We start from the raw sequence: 18,733 nt of genomic DNA, 5'->3' as shown, positions 1-18,733 counted from the left end.
ATGCATGGCATGTGTGTGTTGCTAGGGATCAAATTCAGAGGATCTATTTATGATACATGCAAGCTTCTTTTTTCTCTTCTTTTAAAACACAAAGAGTAATCTGAAAGACATCTTGTATTTTTCTTCTCAACAATAATCTCCACACATATCTACTCTACATCAGTCTAACTCAGTTAACTCAGTCAAAAGAGAATTAAGTTTCGGGGATGCTGGAATTAGAACGCAGTGCATACCAAGCAAGTGTTCTACCATCTAGCTACGCCCCCAGCTCTGAAGGGAAATTTTTCTAAACATATTCCATCGTGGCTCAGTTATTGTCACTCCTTTTAATTTTTCTTTCATCTGGATAGAAAGCATCTTGGCTAAATACTGAGATTCTCATTCAGTCACAGGCCCAAGGTGCTAAGATGCAATTGAGGGTCAGGCGGAGGCGGCGCACACCTTTAATCCCAGCACTTGGGCGGCAGAGACAGGCAGAGTGAGTCCAAGACAAGCTACAAAGCTACAAAGAAACCCTGTTTCCAAAAACCAAAGCCAACAACAACAAAGATTCGGTTGGGGTCAGCTAGTTATATACGTTGCTGTCTCTGGACAGTGGCACAGGAGGAAGAAAGAAGTTCAGGAAGCTCAGAATTGGAGCCTCATCTGTGCTGTAATGGAGTACTGGTACCTGTCCTTTAGGTACTTGCAAGTCTCCTGTATCAGTGTGTGTGTGTGTGTTCATTTGAGTATGTTCATGTATGTATGCATGTGTGTGGAAGCCAGAAATGTCCTCCTCTTACCTTTTTTTTTTTTTTTTTTTTTTTGAGACAAAGTCTCTTCTCTGAATCTGGAGCCCACAGATTGGCTAGAGTGGCTGACCAGGAAACCTGAGGAGTCCTCCTGTCTCCACCAGGCAGCACTGAAGTTGCAAGCCCTCGCCGCCTTATCCAGTTCTCTGAGTACTTATGCCCTTTTTTATGAATTCTGCTGAGCTGAACTCAAGTCCTACTGCTTGTATAGCAAGCACTTTACCTTCTCCGGCATAGTCCTATGATCTTTCTCTTTGCCTTAGTTACTGCCCCCACCCCCACCCCCACCCCTTTTCTTTTAAAGACAAAGTTCATTCCATAGCTCCGACTGACTTGAATCTTAACCACTGAGCCATCTCTCCAGCTCCATCTTGCATGCTTTTGTAAGGAACTTTGCAGGGGTGTAGTTTTCCATCCACCAGTTCCACACACCCATACACCAGTTCCACACACCCATACACCAGTTCCACACACCACCAGACCCAAGTCTTTGAGGCGTCTGTGCCCAGGGCACCCACCTACAGCACCTGGAATCCATCCTTTGTAACATTGGTTTCCTCAGGGGTACTAGGAGGGCAGGACCATGTCCCTAGTCACCCTAAAACATCACCAACTCCCTAAGTGTTAATCGAAGTGATCAATTTATCTTGTGCTTGCGTGCACAACATTCTGCTTATGCCTTCATGCTAATTTATTTTCTCTAGTTAAATAAATGGACTCAATCTCACTTTCTCTGCTGAGATCGGATGCCAAAGGGTGGTCAGTCTATGGCCGACTCCACAGCACTAAAAAGGAAACAAATAGGGAAGCGTTTATACTATTTTGTTTATCAAATATCTTGGGGAACATTGCCAGCTCAGGCCTATCAAAAGATCCCAGAGTGGGTTTGTCAGAGAGTAGGCTCAGTGATTCGGCCTTGGTTCTGGATTGTTATTTTCATTTAAGTTGCCATAGCTTAAAAGCTGATTTTCTCATATACGTTCATATTTCCCAGAACATACTTTATAAAATTAAACAACGTCAAATCCCCCCCCCCCCCCAATTAACATGGGGACTCGGTGAAAGGACAGGGCAACAATATTTAGTAGCTGTGCCATGCTTTATTTCCAAAACGCAGACAAAGAAACATTCGTGAACACCAGCGAGTTACACTACAGAAGCGATCAGAATGCAAGACTGGGCGACCCGGCCTAAAGTGCCACGGTAGCTGTCCCCGATCCTGGCCCCACGTTTCTAATTGCAGCGACGCCCGCAGACTTCTTAATGTCCGGGCTTTGTAAACCCACAGGGTCGTCTGAATAGCTGCGAAGGTAACATGACCACGCGGCGCCGGGGCGGCCAGGGAGGGGCGCGGGCTCGGCCAGTGGGAGGGTAGGACGTGAAGAGGCCGAAATCACCCCACCGGCATCAGACCACCCGCCCCTTTGAGCGACGGAATGTGGGCGGGCAGAGGCCCCTCGCCCCGGGTTAACCCAGTGTGCGCCGGGGAGGGTTGGGACTAAGGGTGGGGTGCTCCCCAGAACACCTGGTGCGCACAGCAGAGAGTTCACCTTCCCTGGCTCTTGCTCAGGACTCTGTTGGTATAGCTGTTTCTAGAACCTCGCTTTTTGATGGCCTTATTTTTATTCCTAGAACTACGAATTCTCACCTCAGTTCAAATAATTTAGGAAACCCTTTCAGGAGGCCTTGAAGCTAGCTGAGTTTTAACTCACTGGAAAATACGGCCCAAGCAGGCGCCTAAAACTGCCCTTTGGTGGCCCATGCTTGTGATCTCCCTGGAGAGGCGGAGGCAGGAGGATTGTGATGCTAGCGAGATCACTAGGAACGGTTCCCATTCAGAAGCCTTTGAGAGACCAAGTAAAGTCGCTCAGTGAAAGAGATTGCCCCCAAGATAACCTACGATGTGTGCTAAAGGCTGGTCAGTCCGTGGCCTCGTGGGGGGTTACCTCTGCAGCATTAAGAGGACGTTGGTTCAGCGTCAGCGCTCTTCTCTGGAGAAATCACTGAATGACTGAACCTGATTCCTCACCCATGAAATCCATCTCATACCAGGCCTGGTGTCACTTGCCTGTAATCATGGAGGTAGGAAGAATAGGAGTTCAAAACCGGCCTCAGCTATACAGTGAATTTGATGTCATACTGGGCTGCATGGCATGTTTTGTCCCTTGAGAATTTCCTTCCCAGGAATGTGGGGGAGAACACAGTCCTCTTTACGTTAAATAGGGGTGGTTTCCAGTCTCTCTAACCCTCTTCTACAAGGGTTACTAACTCCTGCAAGAGAGAGCAGCACAAGGTAGAAAGCCCAGAGCCCAAGCTTGGGCATCCCCGAACCAGATCCCAGGAGGGTATGCTAAGCACCTAAGAGGAGAGGCGCCACAAGGGAAGACCAGATGGAAAGACCACTACTTGAACTTGCTCTGGAGAAAGCCCTGGGTTTCACAGGCACCGTCTCAAAAAAAAAAAAAAACAACCTACAATTGTGTTTATAGTTAGACAAGACACACAATCTACAGCCTAGGTGCTCATAAAGAAAATATGAGATAAACACACCGTGGTTTTATTCAGCAATTAAAACAATAAAGGAATAAACAGATGGACAGAAGCAGAGGGCGGTGTGGAAGTGGAAAAAGCCAGGCCCAGGGAAACCACTACGTGTTTCCATTTACATGCAAAAGCTAGAAGTTGGTGCAATTGATATAAAAAGTACAGCCTGATCCATATGATGAGCTCCAGGCCCGCCAGAGCTACACAGAGAAACCCTGTCTTAAATAAATAAATAGTAGAGCATAGTCCAGTGGGAAAGCCTGAGACCAGGGTGTGGGGGATGGGCGGGTGGCAGGCCCCTGGAAGTGGATGTAGATGTGCAGCAGAGTAAAAGGACTCAGTGCCAACACTCCCCAGCACAGCAGGTTAACTATGGTTGGTAACAACATTACCTATCTAAACCCAGCTCATGGACAGGGTTTTGAATATTCCCAACACAAAGAAGGAATAAATGCCCAAGAAAGTATATATACCAATAACAATTTCATCATTATACATTATATATGTGTATGAAAATGTACCCCTTAAACACGTACAATTACTGAGCATCAATTAAAACAATAAAAATACATTTTTTAAAAGATGTATTCATTTCATTTTCCGTGTGTTTTGCCTGCATGCATGCATGTGACCATTTGTACCTTCTCAGTCATCTTCCTACCTGGGTGTTGTAGATCTTAACAGGGTTTTCCAAGAGCATTAAGACCTGTCTAAGCAAACCTTTATCCAAACTAACCAAAAAACAGAGAGAGAATATCTGAATTAACAAAATCAGAAATGAAAAGGGGGACATGACAACAGACATGGAGGAAATCCAGGGAATCATCAGGTCATATTTTAAAAAACCTGTACTCCACAAAACTGAAAAACTTAAAGGAAATGGACAAATTTTCTGGATAAATATTACTACCAAAATTAAATCAAGACCAGATAAGCAAATTAAACAGACCTATAACTGCTAAAGAAATAGAAACAGTCATCAACAGCCTTCCAACCAAAAAAAAGGCCAGGACCAGATGGTTTCAGCACAGAATTGTATAAGATTTTCAAAGAAGAACTAACACCAAATTGTTCCACACAATAGAAACAGAAGGAACACTGCCAAACTCTTTTTATGAAGCTACAATTACCCTGATACTCAAACCACACAAAGACATTCCTAAGAAAGAGAATTACAGACCAATCTCACTCATGAACATTGATGCAAAAATACTCAATAAAAACTGGCAAACTGAATCCAAGAACACATCAGAAAAGTCATCCACCATGATCAAGTTGGCTTCATCCCAAAGATGCAGGGATGGTTCAACATACGAAAATCTGTCAATGTAATCCACCATATAAACAAACTGAAAAAAAAAAAGCCACACACGCACATGATCATCTCATTAGAGCTGAAAAAGCCTTCGACAAAATACAACATCCCTTTATGATAAAGGTCTTGGAGAGAGCAGGGATACAAGGAACATACCTAAACATAATAAAGGCAATATACAGCAAGCCAACAGCTAACATCAAACTAAATGGAGAGAAACTCAAAGTGATCCCACTGAAATCGGGAACAAAACAAAGTTGTCCACTCTCTCCGTATCTATTCAATATAGTTCTTGAGGTCCTAGCTAGAGCAATAAGACACCAAAAGGAGATCAAGGGGATACAAATCAGAAAAGAAGAAGTCAAACTCTCACTATTTGCTGATGATATGATAGTTTACAAAGCGACCCCCAAAATTCTACCAGGGAACGTCTACAACTCATAAACACTTTCAGTAATGTAGCAGGATACAAGATTAACTCAAAAAAGTTAGTAGCCCTCCTGTATATAGATGATAAAAGGGATGAGAAAGAAATCAGAGAAACATCACCCTTCACAATAGCCACAAATAGCATAAAATATCTTGGAGTAAATCTAACCAAACAAGTGGAAGACCTGCATGACAAAAACTTTAAATCTTTGAAGAAATTGAAGAAGATTCCAGAAAATGGAAAGATCTCCCATGCTCTTGGGTAAGTATAATTAACATTGTAAAAATGACAATCTTAACAAAAGCAATCTACAGATTCAATGCGATGCCCATCAAAATCCCAGCAAAATTCTTCACAGATCTCGAAAGAACAATACTCAACTTCATATGGAAAAGCAAAAACTCAGGAGATCCAAAACAATCCTGTGCAATGAAGGAACTTCTGGGGGATCACAATCCCTGACTTCACACTCTATTACAGAGCTACAGTACTGAAAACAGCCTGGTATTGGCATAAAAACAGACAGGAGGACCAATGGAACCAAAGCAAGGATCCAGATATCAATCCGCATACCTACGAACCTACGAACACCTGATTTTTGACAAAGAAGCAAAAATTATAAAAGGGAAAAAAGAAAGCATATTCAGCAAATGGTGCTGACATAACTGGATATCAACATGTAGAAGAATGAAAATAGATCCACATCTATCGCCATACACAAAACTCAATTCCAAATGAATCAAAGACCTTACCATAAAACCAACCACACTGAACCTCATAGAAGATAAAGTGGGAAGAACACTTGAACACATTGGTACTGGAGACCACTTCCTAAATATAACCCCAGCAGCACAGACACTGAGAGAAACAATAAATGAGACCTCCTGAAACTGAGAAACTTCTGTAAAGCAAAGGACACGTCAACAAGACAAAACAGCAGCTTACAGAATGGAAAAAGATATTCACCAACCCCACATCGGGCAGAGGGCTGATCTCCAAACTCAAGAAATTGGTCATCAAAAGAACAAATAATCCAATTTTAAAAATGGGGTACAGTTGGGCTTTAATCCTAGCACTCAGGAGGCAGAGGCAGGTGGATCTTTTTGAGTTCGAGGCCAACCTGATCAACCAGAGCTAGTTCCAGGACAGGCTACAGAGAAACCCAGTCTCGAAAAACCAAAACAAAAATGAGGTACAGACCTAAGAGAACTCTCAACAGAGGAATCTGAAATGACTGAAAGACGCTTAAGGAAATACTCAACATCCTTAGCCATCAGAGAAATGCAAATCAAAACAACTCTGAGATTCCATCTTATACCTGTAAGAATGGCCAAGATCAAAAAACACTGATAACAACTTATACTGGAGAGGTTGTAGGGTAAAGGGAAAACTCCTGCATTGCTGGTGGCAGTGAAAACTGGTTACAGCCCCTTTGGATATCAGTATGGCAATTTCTCAGAAAATTAGGAAACAACCTTCTTAAAGACCCAGCAATACCACTTTTGGGTATATATCCAAAGGATGCTCAATCATGCCACAAGGACACAAGCTCAACTATGTTCATAGCAGCATTGTTTGTCATAGCCAGAACCTGGAAACAACCTAAATGCCCCTCGACCGAAGAATGGATAAGGAAAGTGTAGTACATTTACACAATGGAGTACTACACAGCAGAAAAAAATAACAACATCTTGAATTTTGCAGGCAAATGGATGGAGCTAGAAAACATCATATTGAGTGAGGTAACCCAGACTCAGAAAGACAAATATAATATGTACTTGCTCCTGAGTGGCTTTTAGACATAAAGTCACAAATCACAATCCCAGAGAACCTAGACAACAATGAGGACCCTAAAAGAGACTTACATGGATCTAATCTACACGGGAAGTAGAAAAAGACAAAATCTCCTGAGTAAATTGGGAGCACAGGGACCATGGGAAAGGGTAGAAGGGGGGGGGGAGAGAAAGGGAGGGGAGCAGAGAAAAATGTAGAGCTCAATAAAAACAATAAAAAAAAAGACTTGTCTAAGACAAGCATTTAATCCCAACACTTGAGAGTCAAAGGTTGGTAGATCTCTGTGAGTTCCAGGCTAGCCTGGTTCTACAAAGCAAGTTCCAGGACAGCCCCGGAGTTGTTATACAGAGAAACCCTGTCTCAAAAAACAAAACAAAACAAAACAAAACAAACAAAAAAAGTCTAAGAGGCTGGTTGCATGTCCACATACTGACCTCGGTTACAGGAGCCAAAGCAGGGGTTCTAAACCTGTGGTCTGGACCCCTTTAAGGGGTCCCATAATAGATACCTTGCATATTAGATATTTACGTTGTGATTCATAACAGTAGCAAAATTGTGGTTCTGAAGTAGCAACGAAACAATTCTGTGGTTGGGGTCACCACAATACAAGGAACTGCAGTAAAGGGTTGGAGCATTAGGAAGGTTGAGGATTATTGAACTAGAGGATTATAGAGAAGATGATTCCCGTCTCTGTCTCTGGAGTGCTGGGATTAAAGGCACGTGACAACACCAAGGTGAATCTCTGTGAGATCGAGGCCAGCCTGGCCTACAGAGCGAGTTCCAGGGCAGGTTTCAAAGCTACAGAGAAACGCTGTCCGGAAAAACCAAAAAACCCCACCAGAGAGAAGGCAATCCTAAGCATCCTGTTCCTCTAGATACTATTGCTGCCGGCCAATTTCAGGACGTTCCAGTCCCCCCATCTTGTTTTGTTCCCCCTCTCACCCATGTTTTTTATTGAGAGAGAGCATTCAGAGCGTTGAGTTTCATAGGAAGAGGTATTTAGAGGAGAGGAGGGGAAATGGGTGCCTCTGCATTCCGTTTGCACAGGCCCAAGTCCTAATTTTGACATCTCACCCTCCTGGGATTTCTGGGATCTCTCACGGCCAGTTTTCCCTTCACCTCGCTCCCCACTTCTTTACAATGGATAAGCAGGGCCGCTATCCCTGTTTTGACTTAGAGAAGAATCATCCTTATTGTAACCATTGTCCCTGAGAACAAAAGAATATATGGATCAAAGCCTAAGGGTCTTCAGCCCCACCACCGTCACATGACCACCCAGCTCAAAGGCAGCTACTGTTCTGTCAAATGAAGCCCTGGTCCGATCTGGAGCTTCTGGTCTTTTTAAAGGAGTCCCCCTGGTTACCTAGAAACAACACCCCCACCACAGCGTCGCATTGTGTGAGGCTGTGTTGCCAGCATTCCCTCTGCGGCGAGACTGTATTTAGCCACTTCAAACTGCGTGCTCGGTAAAGGCATCTTTCTCCTCTCTGAGTCAGAACTTTTCCTCTCCCCTCCCTGCTGCTGGCTTACTACATTTTGGTTTGCCGCAGGAATCTAAGACTCAGCTTACCTAACTAAATCAGGCCCGAAAAATCCTACTGGTGTTTAAATGTAATCGCATTTAAATGTATACGTTAGTCTAGGGAGACCTTTTTTTAAATGTTAACGTATTTTATGTAATAATGATAACCCATATGTTTTCATTTGAGTCTTTGTTTTCCCTCCCCAAAGGAGTTCTGCGTTTTTCATAGAGCTTTCCTTTATCTCCTGTTGAGCTCACTCTCCTTTTACCATGCGTTTCTACTATTAACAGACATTTCTATTGTGTTTCTTAATTTCTTGCTGTCTCTATGTGATGATCACCTCTCTCTACCCTCCCCCCGACCCCCCATCCCCCCCACGATGATGAGGATGAAACCCAGAGTGTTGTGCATGCAAAGCATTTGCTTTGCCTCTGAACTACACCCTAAGCACCGATGGTGTTAATATGATTGAAGTGGGCTTCTTGGTTTTTTGTTCTGTTCTGTTCTGTTTCGTTTTAAAGGACAGGAGGAGTTTATAGTTGCTTTTATATTTCGAAAAGGAGAGAATATTGAATGTGATGAGCCAGAGGTCATAGGGGGGACAGAATTCAGAGTAAGTTCATCAACGCCTAGCTGCTGTCAGCACTGGTCAAGAACTAAAGAAGCTTTTCTTTGAAGTTAGAGGAAAGCTGAGGAGCTGGGGGGTCAGCTGTGGTCCCCTAGGCTCTAAGGCTGCTCTCCTCCCCTTTTAAGTCCTCCACATTGAAGATTTCCCAAACCACCCCCATCCAACCCCTGTGCTTAGCCCTCAGGACGTGAGTGCTAAGTGCCAGCCAGCTCATGTCACTCCTCTCTTCTCCCTGCCCCTCTTTTTTCCCTCTCCTTTCTTTTCAGTTTCTGGTGCTGGAAAAGTGAAACACATAATTCACATATGTCCAAGTATACTCTGGCCCTGAGTCACACCCCAAACTTCTTTTTGTTTGTTTGTTTGTTTATTGCTGTTCCAAACTGAGATGGAGAGATGGATTATCATGGAGATGGAGATCCCCCTTTTGATGTGCGTGTTGGTATCAAAAAGAAAATGGGCTTTAACAATATACCAGCTACACACTTGGACGAGTCAGGCGCTGAGCTCTACTGTGAGCAGCCCTTTTGAGCCTGTCCACGCCTTTCTGGTTAAAGTACTACTATATGACCATCCCTATTTTACAAATGGCAAAACTGAGGCTCAGAGAGGGGAAGTGAATTGTCCAAGATTACAGGGCTGCAAGACCTCATGTTTGTTGCCTTCTATTGCATACGTTGCTACCTAGAGTTTCCTATAATATTTTATGGCTACCGGAGGGGGGGAAATGCCAAAATCTTGTCTCAGTGATTCTGAAATAGTTTTTCTTAAATTTCTTTGTACGGAAGCTATAGAGACTAGCATGCGTAATTGTGCATATGCTGACTGGGTACCATGTTAGCCAGCTACGTCTCACCAACGGCATCTTCAGAAGACACCACGGTTCCCATAAGACCATACTCTGCTTGGGCCACTACAAGTGGCTGTACCTGCCGAGAAGCTAGGATGTGCCACTCCTGTCCAATACGGCATCCTTCCATGAGCCGTGTCTGTGCTAAGACTTGACAAGGCACGGCCGAAGTTTTCTCAGGGCTGCAATTCTGAAGCTATTCCTTCTCACTTTTCCTTCCTCAGCCTTTTACTCTGCCACCTTAGGGTACTGCACGTCTCCATATGGTTAAGGTTCCGTTTCTAGTGAATCCTTGACTAAAGTGCGAGGAAAAGCAAGTGCAAGGCAAGCCACCTCTTTAGGCATAGTGAAGCTGAAGTTGCACAAGTCACCAGCAGGTTTGTCACTGGTTCACACTCTCCCACTTGGGACACTTATCCAGGAAAAGAGGGGGACCGGATTTGGGTGACTAACTGGTACTTTATCACGATGAACAATGGAGAAACCAGAGGCCTATTTTCCTTTCTCCCTTCCCCTCCCTTTGCTCCCTTCCCCACCCACCTCACAAACAAAACAGGCTCTCTGTTATGAGATGATAACAAGACTGAATCAAAACAGAGCAGCCTACCACAGTCCAGAGGTTGATCTCTTTTCTTTCTTTCCCTTGTTGAGACAGGGTCTCATGATGTAGCCCTGGGTGTCCTGGAACTCACTACATAGACCAGGCTGGCCTCGAACTCACAGAGATCTGCCTGTCTCTGCTCCTGAGTTCTGGGACTAAAGGTTTGCACCCAACTACTGCAGAGGTTGATTTCTAGTCCCGAGACTGCAGATCACGCTGGAAGCTTGGCAGTCTCTGGTTTCTATTCCTCCTCTGCTGTCTTGGCTAGCAGATGCACATACTACTGCCTACGTCCATGTACTTCCTAACTACACTCGCACATTTCTGTTACATTCCAGGTTCAATCTCATAGAGTTCAAAATGTTTTTTAATTTCCTTTGGGCTCCACAAACTATTTTGGAAGTATGTGTTTACTTTTTACTTTTTAAATATCCGGAAGTCTTCTTACTGTAGTTGATCCCTCGCTTAATTCTGTTCTCATTGGAGAAGTTTCTGCATCAATTAACCTGTTTCAAATGGGTTGCCATTTGTCTTGCTCTCAGTATGGTATGTATTGGTGACTGACTATACTAGGGTGCCTGGGAAAGAATGTGGTTTGTTTTGTTGACAGCTCTCCGTATGAGACCCACCTGCCTCTGCCTCCTGAGTGCTAGGATTAAAGGCATGCATCACCACCTCCTGGCATGAATTAACTCATCATTTGTTGAAATAGGAAGCGGCGGGGCTGTGTCCCCAGCACCCCGGCTGCCTGGCTAGCTTATGCCCAAAATAACAACACACAAACTGTATTCATTTAATCACTGCTTGGCCCATTTCTATCTAGCCTCTTCTAGGCTAATTCTCACATATTAATTTAGCCCATTTCTAATCATCTGTGTAGTGCCCCTAGGTGCGCTTACCGGGAAGATTCTAGCCTATGTCCATCCTGGGTCAGAGCTTCATCGCGTATGTCTGCCCAGGAGCCGGGAGCATGGTGTCTCTTCTGATGCGTCTGCTCCCGAGAGGAGAGCTGTGGAGTCTGAGCTCACTTCCTCTTCCTCCCAGCATTCTGTTCTGTTTACTCCTCCCACCTATCTTCTAACCAATGAGGGCCAAGCAGTTTCTTTTTATTTAACCAATGACCTTCCTCCATCAATCATTATACAATGCTTTCCTTTGTCTCATCTCTTTGTTTTAGAGTTTGTAGGATTATAGCATATCACTTGGGGTAGGCAGAATAATGACCCTCCAAAGAGGTCCTCATCTCAGTGATGACCCAGAATTTGTAAGTTAGACAGAAATAGGGGAATTAAGCTTACAGGTGGAATTAAGGTTGTTAAACAGCTGACCTTAGATGGTCCCAATGGAACTATAAGATTATCATTTTTTATTTCTTTGCTTATTTTGTTGAGACACGGTTTCACTATGTAGACTTGTTGGCCTTGGAACTCATTTCTAGACCAGGCTAACCTTGAACTCAGAGAGATCTGCCTGCCTTTGCCTCCCAAGTCCTGGGACTAAAGATGTGTACCACCATGCCTAGTGTTTTTTGTTGTTGATGTTGTTTTGTTTTTGTTATTGTTTGTTTTGTAAAAGAGAGAGGCAGGTATGAAAATGAAATTCTGAAAATCATAAAGACAGAATCAGTGAATGGGATGTTGCCAGCTTTCAGAGATGGAAGAAGCCTGTGGGCCAGGGATGTGGGTGGCTTCTGTCAGCTGGAAAAGGCAATGAAACTGGTCCTCCAACCCCAAAAGATTCCGTTCTTTATTTCCTTTGCAACTGGCTGAGTGCCCTCTACGGTAACCTTTTCAAGGACTCTGTTTAGCCTTGAACTTTGTGCTGAATATTAAAATGGGAAGATTATCCCCAGGATGTAAAGATTAAAACACATCTTCTGGTGGCTGGAGAGATGGCTCAGAGGTTAAGAGCACTGATTGTTCTTCCAGAGGTCCTGAGTTCAATTCTCAGCAACCACATGGTGGCTTACAGCCATCTGTAATGAGATCTGGTGCCCTCTTCTGGCGTGCATGCATACATGGAGGCAGAATGTTGTATGCATAATAAAGAAATCTTTTTAAAAATGATAAAACACACCTTCCAGTTGATAATTAAGCTTAGGCAATGAGATATGATAGAAAGTTAGCATTTTTTTTTTTTTTTGGTTTTTCGAGACAGGGTTTCTCTGTGGTTTTGGAGCCTGTCCTGGAACTAGCTCTTGTAGACCAGGCTGGTCTCGAACTCACAGAGATCCGTCTGCCTCTGCCTCCCGAGTGCTGGGATTAAAGGCGTGCGCCACCACCGCCCGGCGAAAGTTAGCATTTTTATGAATCTAATAATATTCTAGTACAAATTTGCATTCTGGGCTAAAAATCTAGGGCAGACTCAGACTGTCAGTGTACCAAGGCACTGTGACTAGTCATTTTCCATTTCCTATGTCTGCCAAGCAAATTTATAAATTGGACCAGTATCTTAAGGCAGATCTTCTTTTCTTTTTTTAAAAAATATTTATTTATTATGTGTACAGCTTCCTTCCATGTGTGCCCGCAAACCAGAAGGGGGTGCCAAGTCTTATTATAGATGGCTGTGAGCCACCCTGTGGTTGCTGGGAATTGAACTCAGGACCTCTGGAAGAGCAGTCAGTGCTCTTAACCACTGAGCCATCTCTCCAGCCCCAGATATCTTTTCTTTTCTTTTTTGTGAGACAGAGTCTACCATGTAGACTGGCCCAGAAGTAACTATATAAAGCATGCTAACCTTGAACTTAGGCTCTGCCTGCCTTTGCCTCCTGAGTGCCAAATAATTTTTTTCAAATATTTATTTATTATGTATACAATATTCTGTCTGTGTGTATGCCTGAAGGCCAGAAGAGGGCACCAAACCTCATTACAGATGGTTGTGAGCCACCATGTGGTTGTTGGGAATTGAACTCAGGACCTTTGGAAGAGCAGGCAATGCTCTTAACCTCTGAGCCATCTCTCCAGCCCCAGTGCCAAATAATTTGGCACAGAACCAGAACTAGATGGCTTTATGTCTATGATAACCTCTCTTTCTCCCATAGACAGAGGCCAGTGCCTTCCTCTTTGATACCTTCCCATCTCAGCACTGACCGTAAATGTTAATGTGTCCCAGCAACTCTCCCTCCACTCTGGATGGTGCCCCTGTGGGGAAACACTCATGTTTCTCATAACCATCCTCCTCGTTATTATAGAGATTTTGATTCAGTCCTCTCCCAGCTGCAGACTTGTCTTTCTAGTGTGCTCTTCCAAACCTTTGCCCCAGACACAGGTTTTTCTCTCTTTCCCCGGTCATCTCAGGTGCCTTTCTCCAGCTCTTTGAAGTCCACCATCTTTCTTGGGTTACAGCATGTACTCTACATGCTATACATCTTGATATTCACGTTGTTATCTCTGTGGAGACTACGTGTATAATTCCTCAAGGCGATGGCTTTAAAGTCCCAGACTTAACCAAACCTAGTCTTCATGCAGCCCTGGAGACCCTGGGACTTAGCCAATGTCATTCAAAAGACGGATGGGAGGATCTGATCCCTTCCGGCCCCACTGACAGTAGCTGACTCCTGTCCCAATACTGTGTCCCCGGCGGAGTCCTGGCACAGCTCCTCCCGGAGAGTAAGGGAGCAGGGATGCTGGCTGCCTGCTTGCTTGGACACACAGAGCGTGACCTTTTCCTTTTTCTTAGAAAGAACTTTTTCAGTCCATCAGGGGGTTTGGCAGTCCTCTTTCACCGAGAGCTGGAAGCACGATCCTAGCCGTGTGCCTGTCCATCACTTCTTTCTCGGGAAGCATGCCTTTTGCTCGTTTTTGTCAGATACCTCGTACACTGGGTTATACTTTTGGAGAATGGTCTCCAGATACATTGAGTTTCCTTTCCTTGACCAGGACAACTTTTAATCTAAGGATCAGTGCTACACAACATGAGACCACATAAGCCTACCCAAACACTTTGTTCAATGGGCATGCTTTGACGAGTGTGTGGGTACAAAATAACATACAAAAGGAACACAAAACAGTTTCTGTTTCCCAGAGGCAGATCAAAACAGGGAAAGTCGGGAATGTGTTGCCCTTACTGATATTTTTAAAGGGAGAGAGTAAAAGTAGAAGGGGTCAACAGAAACGTATTATACCAGGGGAGTGGACCTGGCACTGGCGTTGGACTCAAGCTGGTATGTAAGTTAATAGAAGATAACTGGGCTTGGTGGGACATGCCTTTCATCCCAGCTATTTGGGAGCTGAGTCAGGAAGATTTCAGGGTTCATGTGGTTGCAGAGCACGACCCTGTTTCAAACTAAAATTTAAAAACAAGTTTAGGGGCTCAGCAAGATGCCTCAGTTGGTATAGGAACCTCCTGTCTAAGCTGGACACTCTGAGCTCAATCCCCAGGACTCACACAGTGGGAGGTGAGAACTAACTCCGGTAGACAAGTTTTCCCTTGACTGCCATGTGTGCACACCCACACCCACAGACAAGCACACATACAAACACATATACACACCAAAAGCCCAGCTTGGATGTAGCTCAGTGATCAAGTGCTTGCCTAATATGCACAAGGCCCTGGGCTCAATCCCCAATTACACACACACACACACACACACACACACTCACATACCACATTAATAAAATTGATTGATGAATTGGAATAAGCAAGAACTCTAGAAAACACACCTAATTTAAACAGAGCCAGCCGACAGTCAGTCAGTCAGTTACCATGTGGGAAGACAGGCCTGGTGTCAACAGATCTGCTTTTGTTTCAAGAAAACTCAAACTTTGGGGTTTTATATAAAATTATTTCATCTTAAAATGCTGACAGTTAATCCAAATTGGAGGAAAGAGGGAAGGATGAGGAGAAGGAAACGGGGCAGGAGAGACTAGCAGGGAATGAGAGAGGGATGAGAGAGGGGGGAGGGAGAGAGAGCGCGCCCTGTGAAGTTCAAGCAGAACCATCCATACCCCAGAAGCTGCCTATTAATGCCCTTGCTTTATACACATTTTTTTTCTTTTCATAACAATTCACATTGTGTTTAAGAACTTAATTCAAGTTGGTCATGGTGGAGCATGGAGCACCTATAAACTCAGACTTGGAGGTCTGAGGCATCAAGGTCTTGAGAAAATGACAGTCTCAAACACACACACACACACCACACACACACACACACACACAGATGTGGGCTTTGATAAAGGTATATTTAGAAATAGATAAATGACAAAAGCAGCATTTCCATCATTTTATAACTCTTTGAGTTATTTTTATTAAAGATAATCATTACATCATATTAAAAAAGAACAACTTAATTTAATTATACAGGCGATAAGGGCCCAAACAACTGAGATGCATGTCTACATTTTATCTGAGTTTCAAAAGAGCGATCAAATGTAAAGACTTGGGGGTTTTTGTTTATATTTGGAGATCTAGAGAGCACTGAGCTCACTGATTTTAGGTAGTTAGTGACCTTTCAGGACAGTATGTTCAAAATTCAGTTTCAACGTAGCAATGCTAAAGGAACTGAAAAGCAATTGTCCTAATAATCCATTCCTGGATTTATTTTATACCTATAAGGCTTCAATCCACATAGAAAATGTGATGTTGTCACAGCCAGAGTTCATAAAAATTCAGAAAAGGGGGTGGGGAGAAAAACTAACCAGTCCGCTGAATAGCCAAGAAGACTTCGAACAATTCAACCTGGCTCAGGTTCTTACTCACAATTACATTTTAATAATAATGTGTTAATATACATCGTCTCCTACTTCACAGGAGAGATTCGCACCTCTTTAGTGACTTCATTCCCCCTATTCTCAGCTTCTCTCCCTAGTCTACAGTTTTTTGCCAACTTAATATAAACCTATCCGTTTCCACTATTTCTTCTGCTCTTAAATCAAAATTGAGATGCTTCAAGAACGTTTCTTCCTCTGCTGTCTCAGATTCTCCCTACCCTGACCCATGCCCTATTTTGGAATCAGGACTCCCGCCTACTCTCCGTCCCGGTTCCCACTGTCTAAGACGCCCCGAGCCTCCCGCCAAGGCTGCACTGCCCTCTGCTCTGCAGCACCTGGCCCTGGTGCCCCCCTCTAGGACCGCAGCATCAGCCATTCCAGAAATTGACGAAGAAGTTGCAGAGGGAGTGCCACTTCTCGGTGCAGTAGGTCTCAGTGAGCTGGGCATTCTGATCCAGCCCGTCTGGCTGGAGCCCGGCCACCGCGGAAGGCTCTGGGACCGGGTCCGCGCCCACCTTCCTCCTGCCCACTCTGGTCTTCGTCCTCGAGAGTTTCTCTTTGGGTGGCAGCGAGCTCGGGGACAACACCGTCTGTCGCTGCCGAGCCCGGCTCCGTGCCCTGGCCCGGGTCTGTTCGACGGAACGCGCGGACAGGGTGGGGCGCGCGGGCGGGTGCAGCTCGGCGCCTACCTTCTTGCGGGCGCACAGGCGCGGTGGCAGCGGCTTGGGGTCTAGACAGGGTCGCGGTCTCCTGCGCAGTGCGCCCAGCAGTCGCTTCCAGTAGTGCGAACGCCGGGCGTCCGAGGTCGTGCAGCGCTCGGGATGCCCGCGGTAGGCGCAGTGAAGGCGAGCCCCGCCCGGGGCCTGGCAGCTCAGGACCAGCTCGCCGCCCGTCGGTGTCTCCGGGGCCGGCACCAAGAGCTGCCAGCTGCACGCGTGCTGCTCTGGGCTCACGAAGCGACCCGAGGAACCGCCCGTGGGGCCCGAGAGCGGGCCCGCCTCCCTACCAGCCTCCCCCTTGTCCTTCCCGGCGGCCGCGAGGAGACAGCATTCCAGCAGCAGCAGCAGCAGCAGCAGCCGCCTCAGCGGAGAGAGCAACGCCCGCGGCCTTGGAGGACTCCTGCTAGCGGTGGCCATCCCACTCTTCTGGGGTCCCTGTGGCTTCAATGCAGGCAGCACGCAGCGAAGAGCATCCTCGGATCTGCGGATGAAGGCTACGGATGAGTCCCATGCAACCCTCACCCTGGGCACAGGAATCTGCCAACTCTCCTGACCGTACTTTCTGAAAACTAATGTTATCAGCTAGCTGCAGGGAGCCCCTCTAAAGAGTTGTCCTTGGAGAACAACTTACTATTTAAGAAATCGTTTTTGAAACGTTTATTGAGATAGGAAAATGACGTTTAATAACCGCCTCCCCGCGCCAAAGTGTCTACAAAATCATTTCAGGTTAGTCGTAGGACACATGCACTTTTAGCTTACCGAATTCTAGAAGAGGTGGAGGGGCCCTATTAGAGTAGAGTGAATGACTGCATAAGGGATTAGTCTGTTTTAAAGGGTTCTCTGAATGAACCTGTTATCAATGGGACAGAAGGGGCCTCCCTCTCTATGCCCCTCCCAGATTTCTCTCACACTGGATTTCCCACACCACAAACACAGACAGAAGAAACACCCTCGTGCAGACGCACATACCACAGAAGTATGGTAGAAACAGCCGTGTGACGTGAAACATAAATGCTGTATTTTGCTTCCATCGCTGAAAATAACGCAAATGTTAACAAATCTTTCTTTTCTTTTGTAACTTTTACTTATTTATCTGAAGACTTAAGTTTTAAGATAAAAAAGATAAAATGAAACAAAATTGTTCGGAACCAGATATTATTTGACTGTTTGCACAGTTTCCTTTTTCTTTTTACATTACGTGTATTGTGTGTGTGTGTTTGCCCGCGCACACGCGTGTAGGTCATAAAAAAGCCTGCCAGAACCAGTTCTCTTCTCTCTCTCTACCTCGTGAGCCCCTGGGATCTGACTCAGTTTGTGGGATACGAAAAGAAAGCATTTTTGACTTTGTTTTGTTAAAGCACTTATTCCTACAGGTCATGGAGATGTTGCTCACTAGAAGAGACTTGCTTAGTGTGTTCAAGGCACTGTGTTTACACCTCAGTACTGAAAAATATTTATTTCCTAATCTAATTTTGGTATTAACTATACTAGTTAAATGGTTAATAAAAACAAATTGGTATCTATAGCTACAACATTAAGAAACACTAATAACATTAAAACAGGAATATGCTAACAAGTTTTGCAATTACCAGTAGATAATTAATGAATTTTACAGATATAAATCCTTTCTCTCAGGAAAAAAAAAATATTCTCATAGGAAGAACACCAAAAGCGGTCGCAGACTTTTTTTTTTTTTTTTTTTTTTTCTGTAGCTCTGGTATCAAGAGCTGCTTAACATTTGGACTAGATTTTTCAGCTAAAGAGTGACATCTTGTGGCTTTATTGTCTAATTACATTAAGATTATCTAACCAATGAGCTAGATCCACAGATTG

At 44.6% G+C, this 18,733-nt stretch overlaps 1 protein-coding gene across 1 annotated transcript; it reads right to left on the bottom strand.

Annotated features, from left to right (window-relative positions):
• Window positions 1–16,549: 16,549 nt before the first annotated feature.
• On the bottom strand, window positions 16,550–17,317 carry Fgfbp3 (fibroblast growth factor binding protein 3). The gene has a single exon (XM_041660756.1). It carries the CDS (start codon window positions 17,315–17,317, stop codon window positions 16,550–16,552), a length of 768 nt encoding a protein of 255 aa, XP_041516690.1.
• Window positions 17,318–18,733: the final 1,416 nt, after the last annotated feature.

This window comes from Microtus oregoni, unplaced genomic scaffold (genome assembly GCF_018167655.1).
Source record: "Microtus oregoni isolate MIOR12 unplaced genomic scaffold, Mior012 000012F_ref0000307, whole genome shotgun sequence".
Lineage (NCBI taxonomy): Eukaryota > Metazoa > Chordata > Mammalia > Rodentia > Cricetidae > Microtus > Microtus oregoni.
Note: the sequence above shows the minus strand (reverse complement) of the source record. Positions and strands in the feature narration are given on the sequence as shown.

What these genes read in the sequence shown, in the direction of transcription:
- Fgfbp3 (XM_041660756.1), bottom strand. Translation starts at nt 17,317, where the DNA reads ATGGCCACCGCTAGCAGGAGTCCTCCAAGGCCGCGGGCGTTGCTCTCT.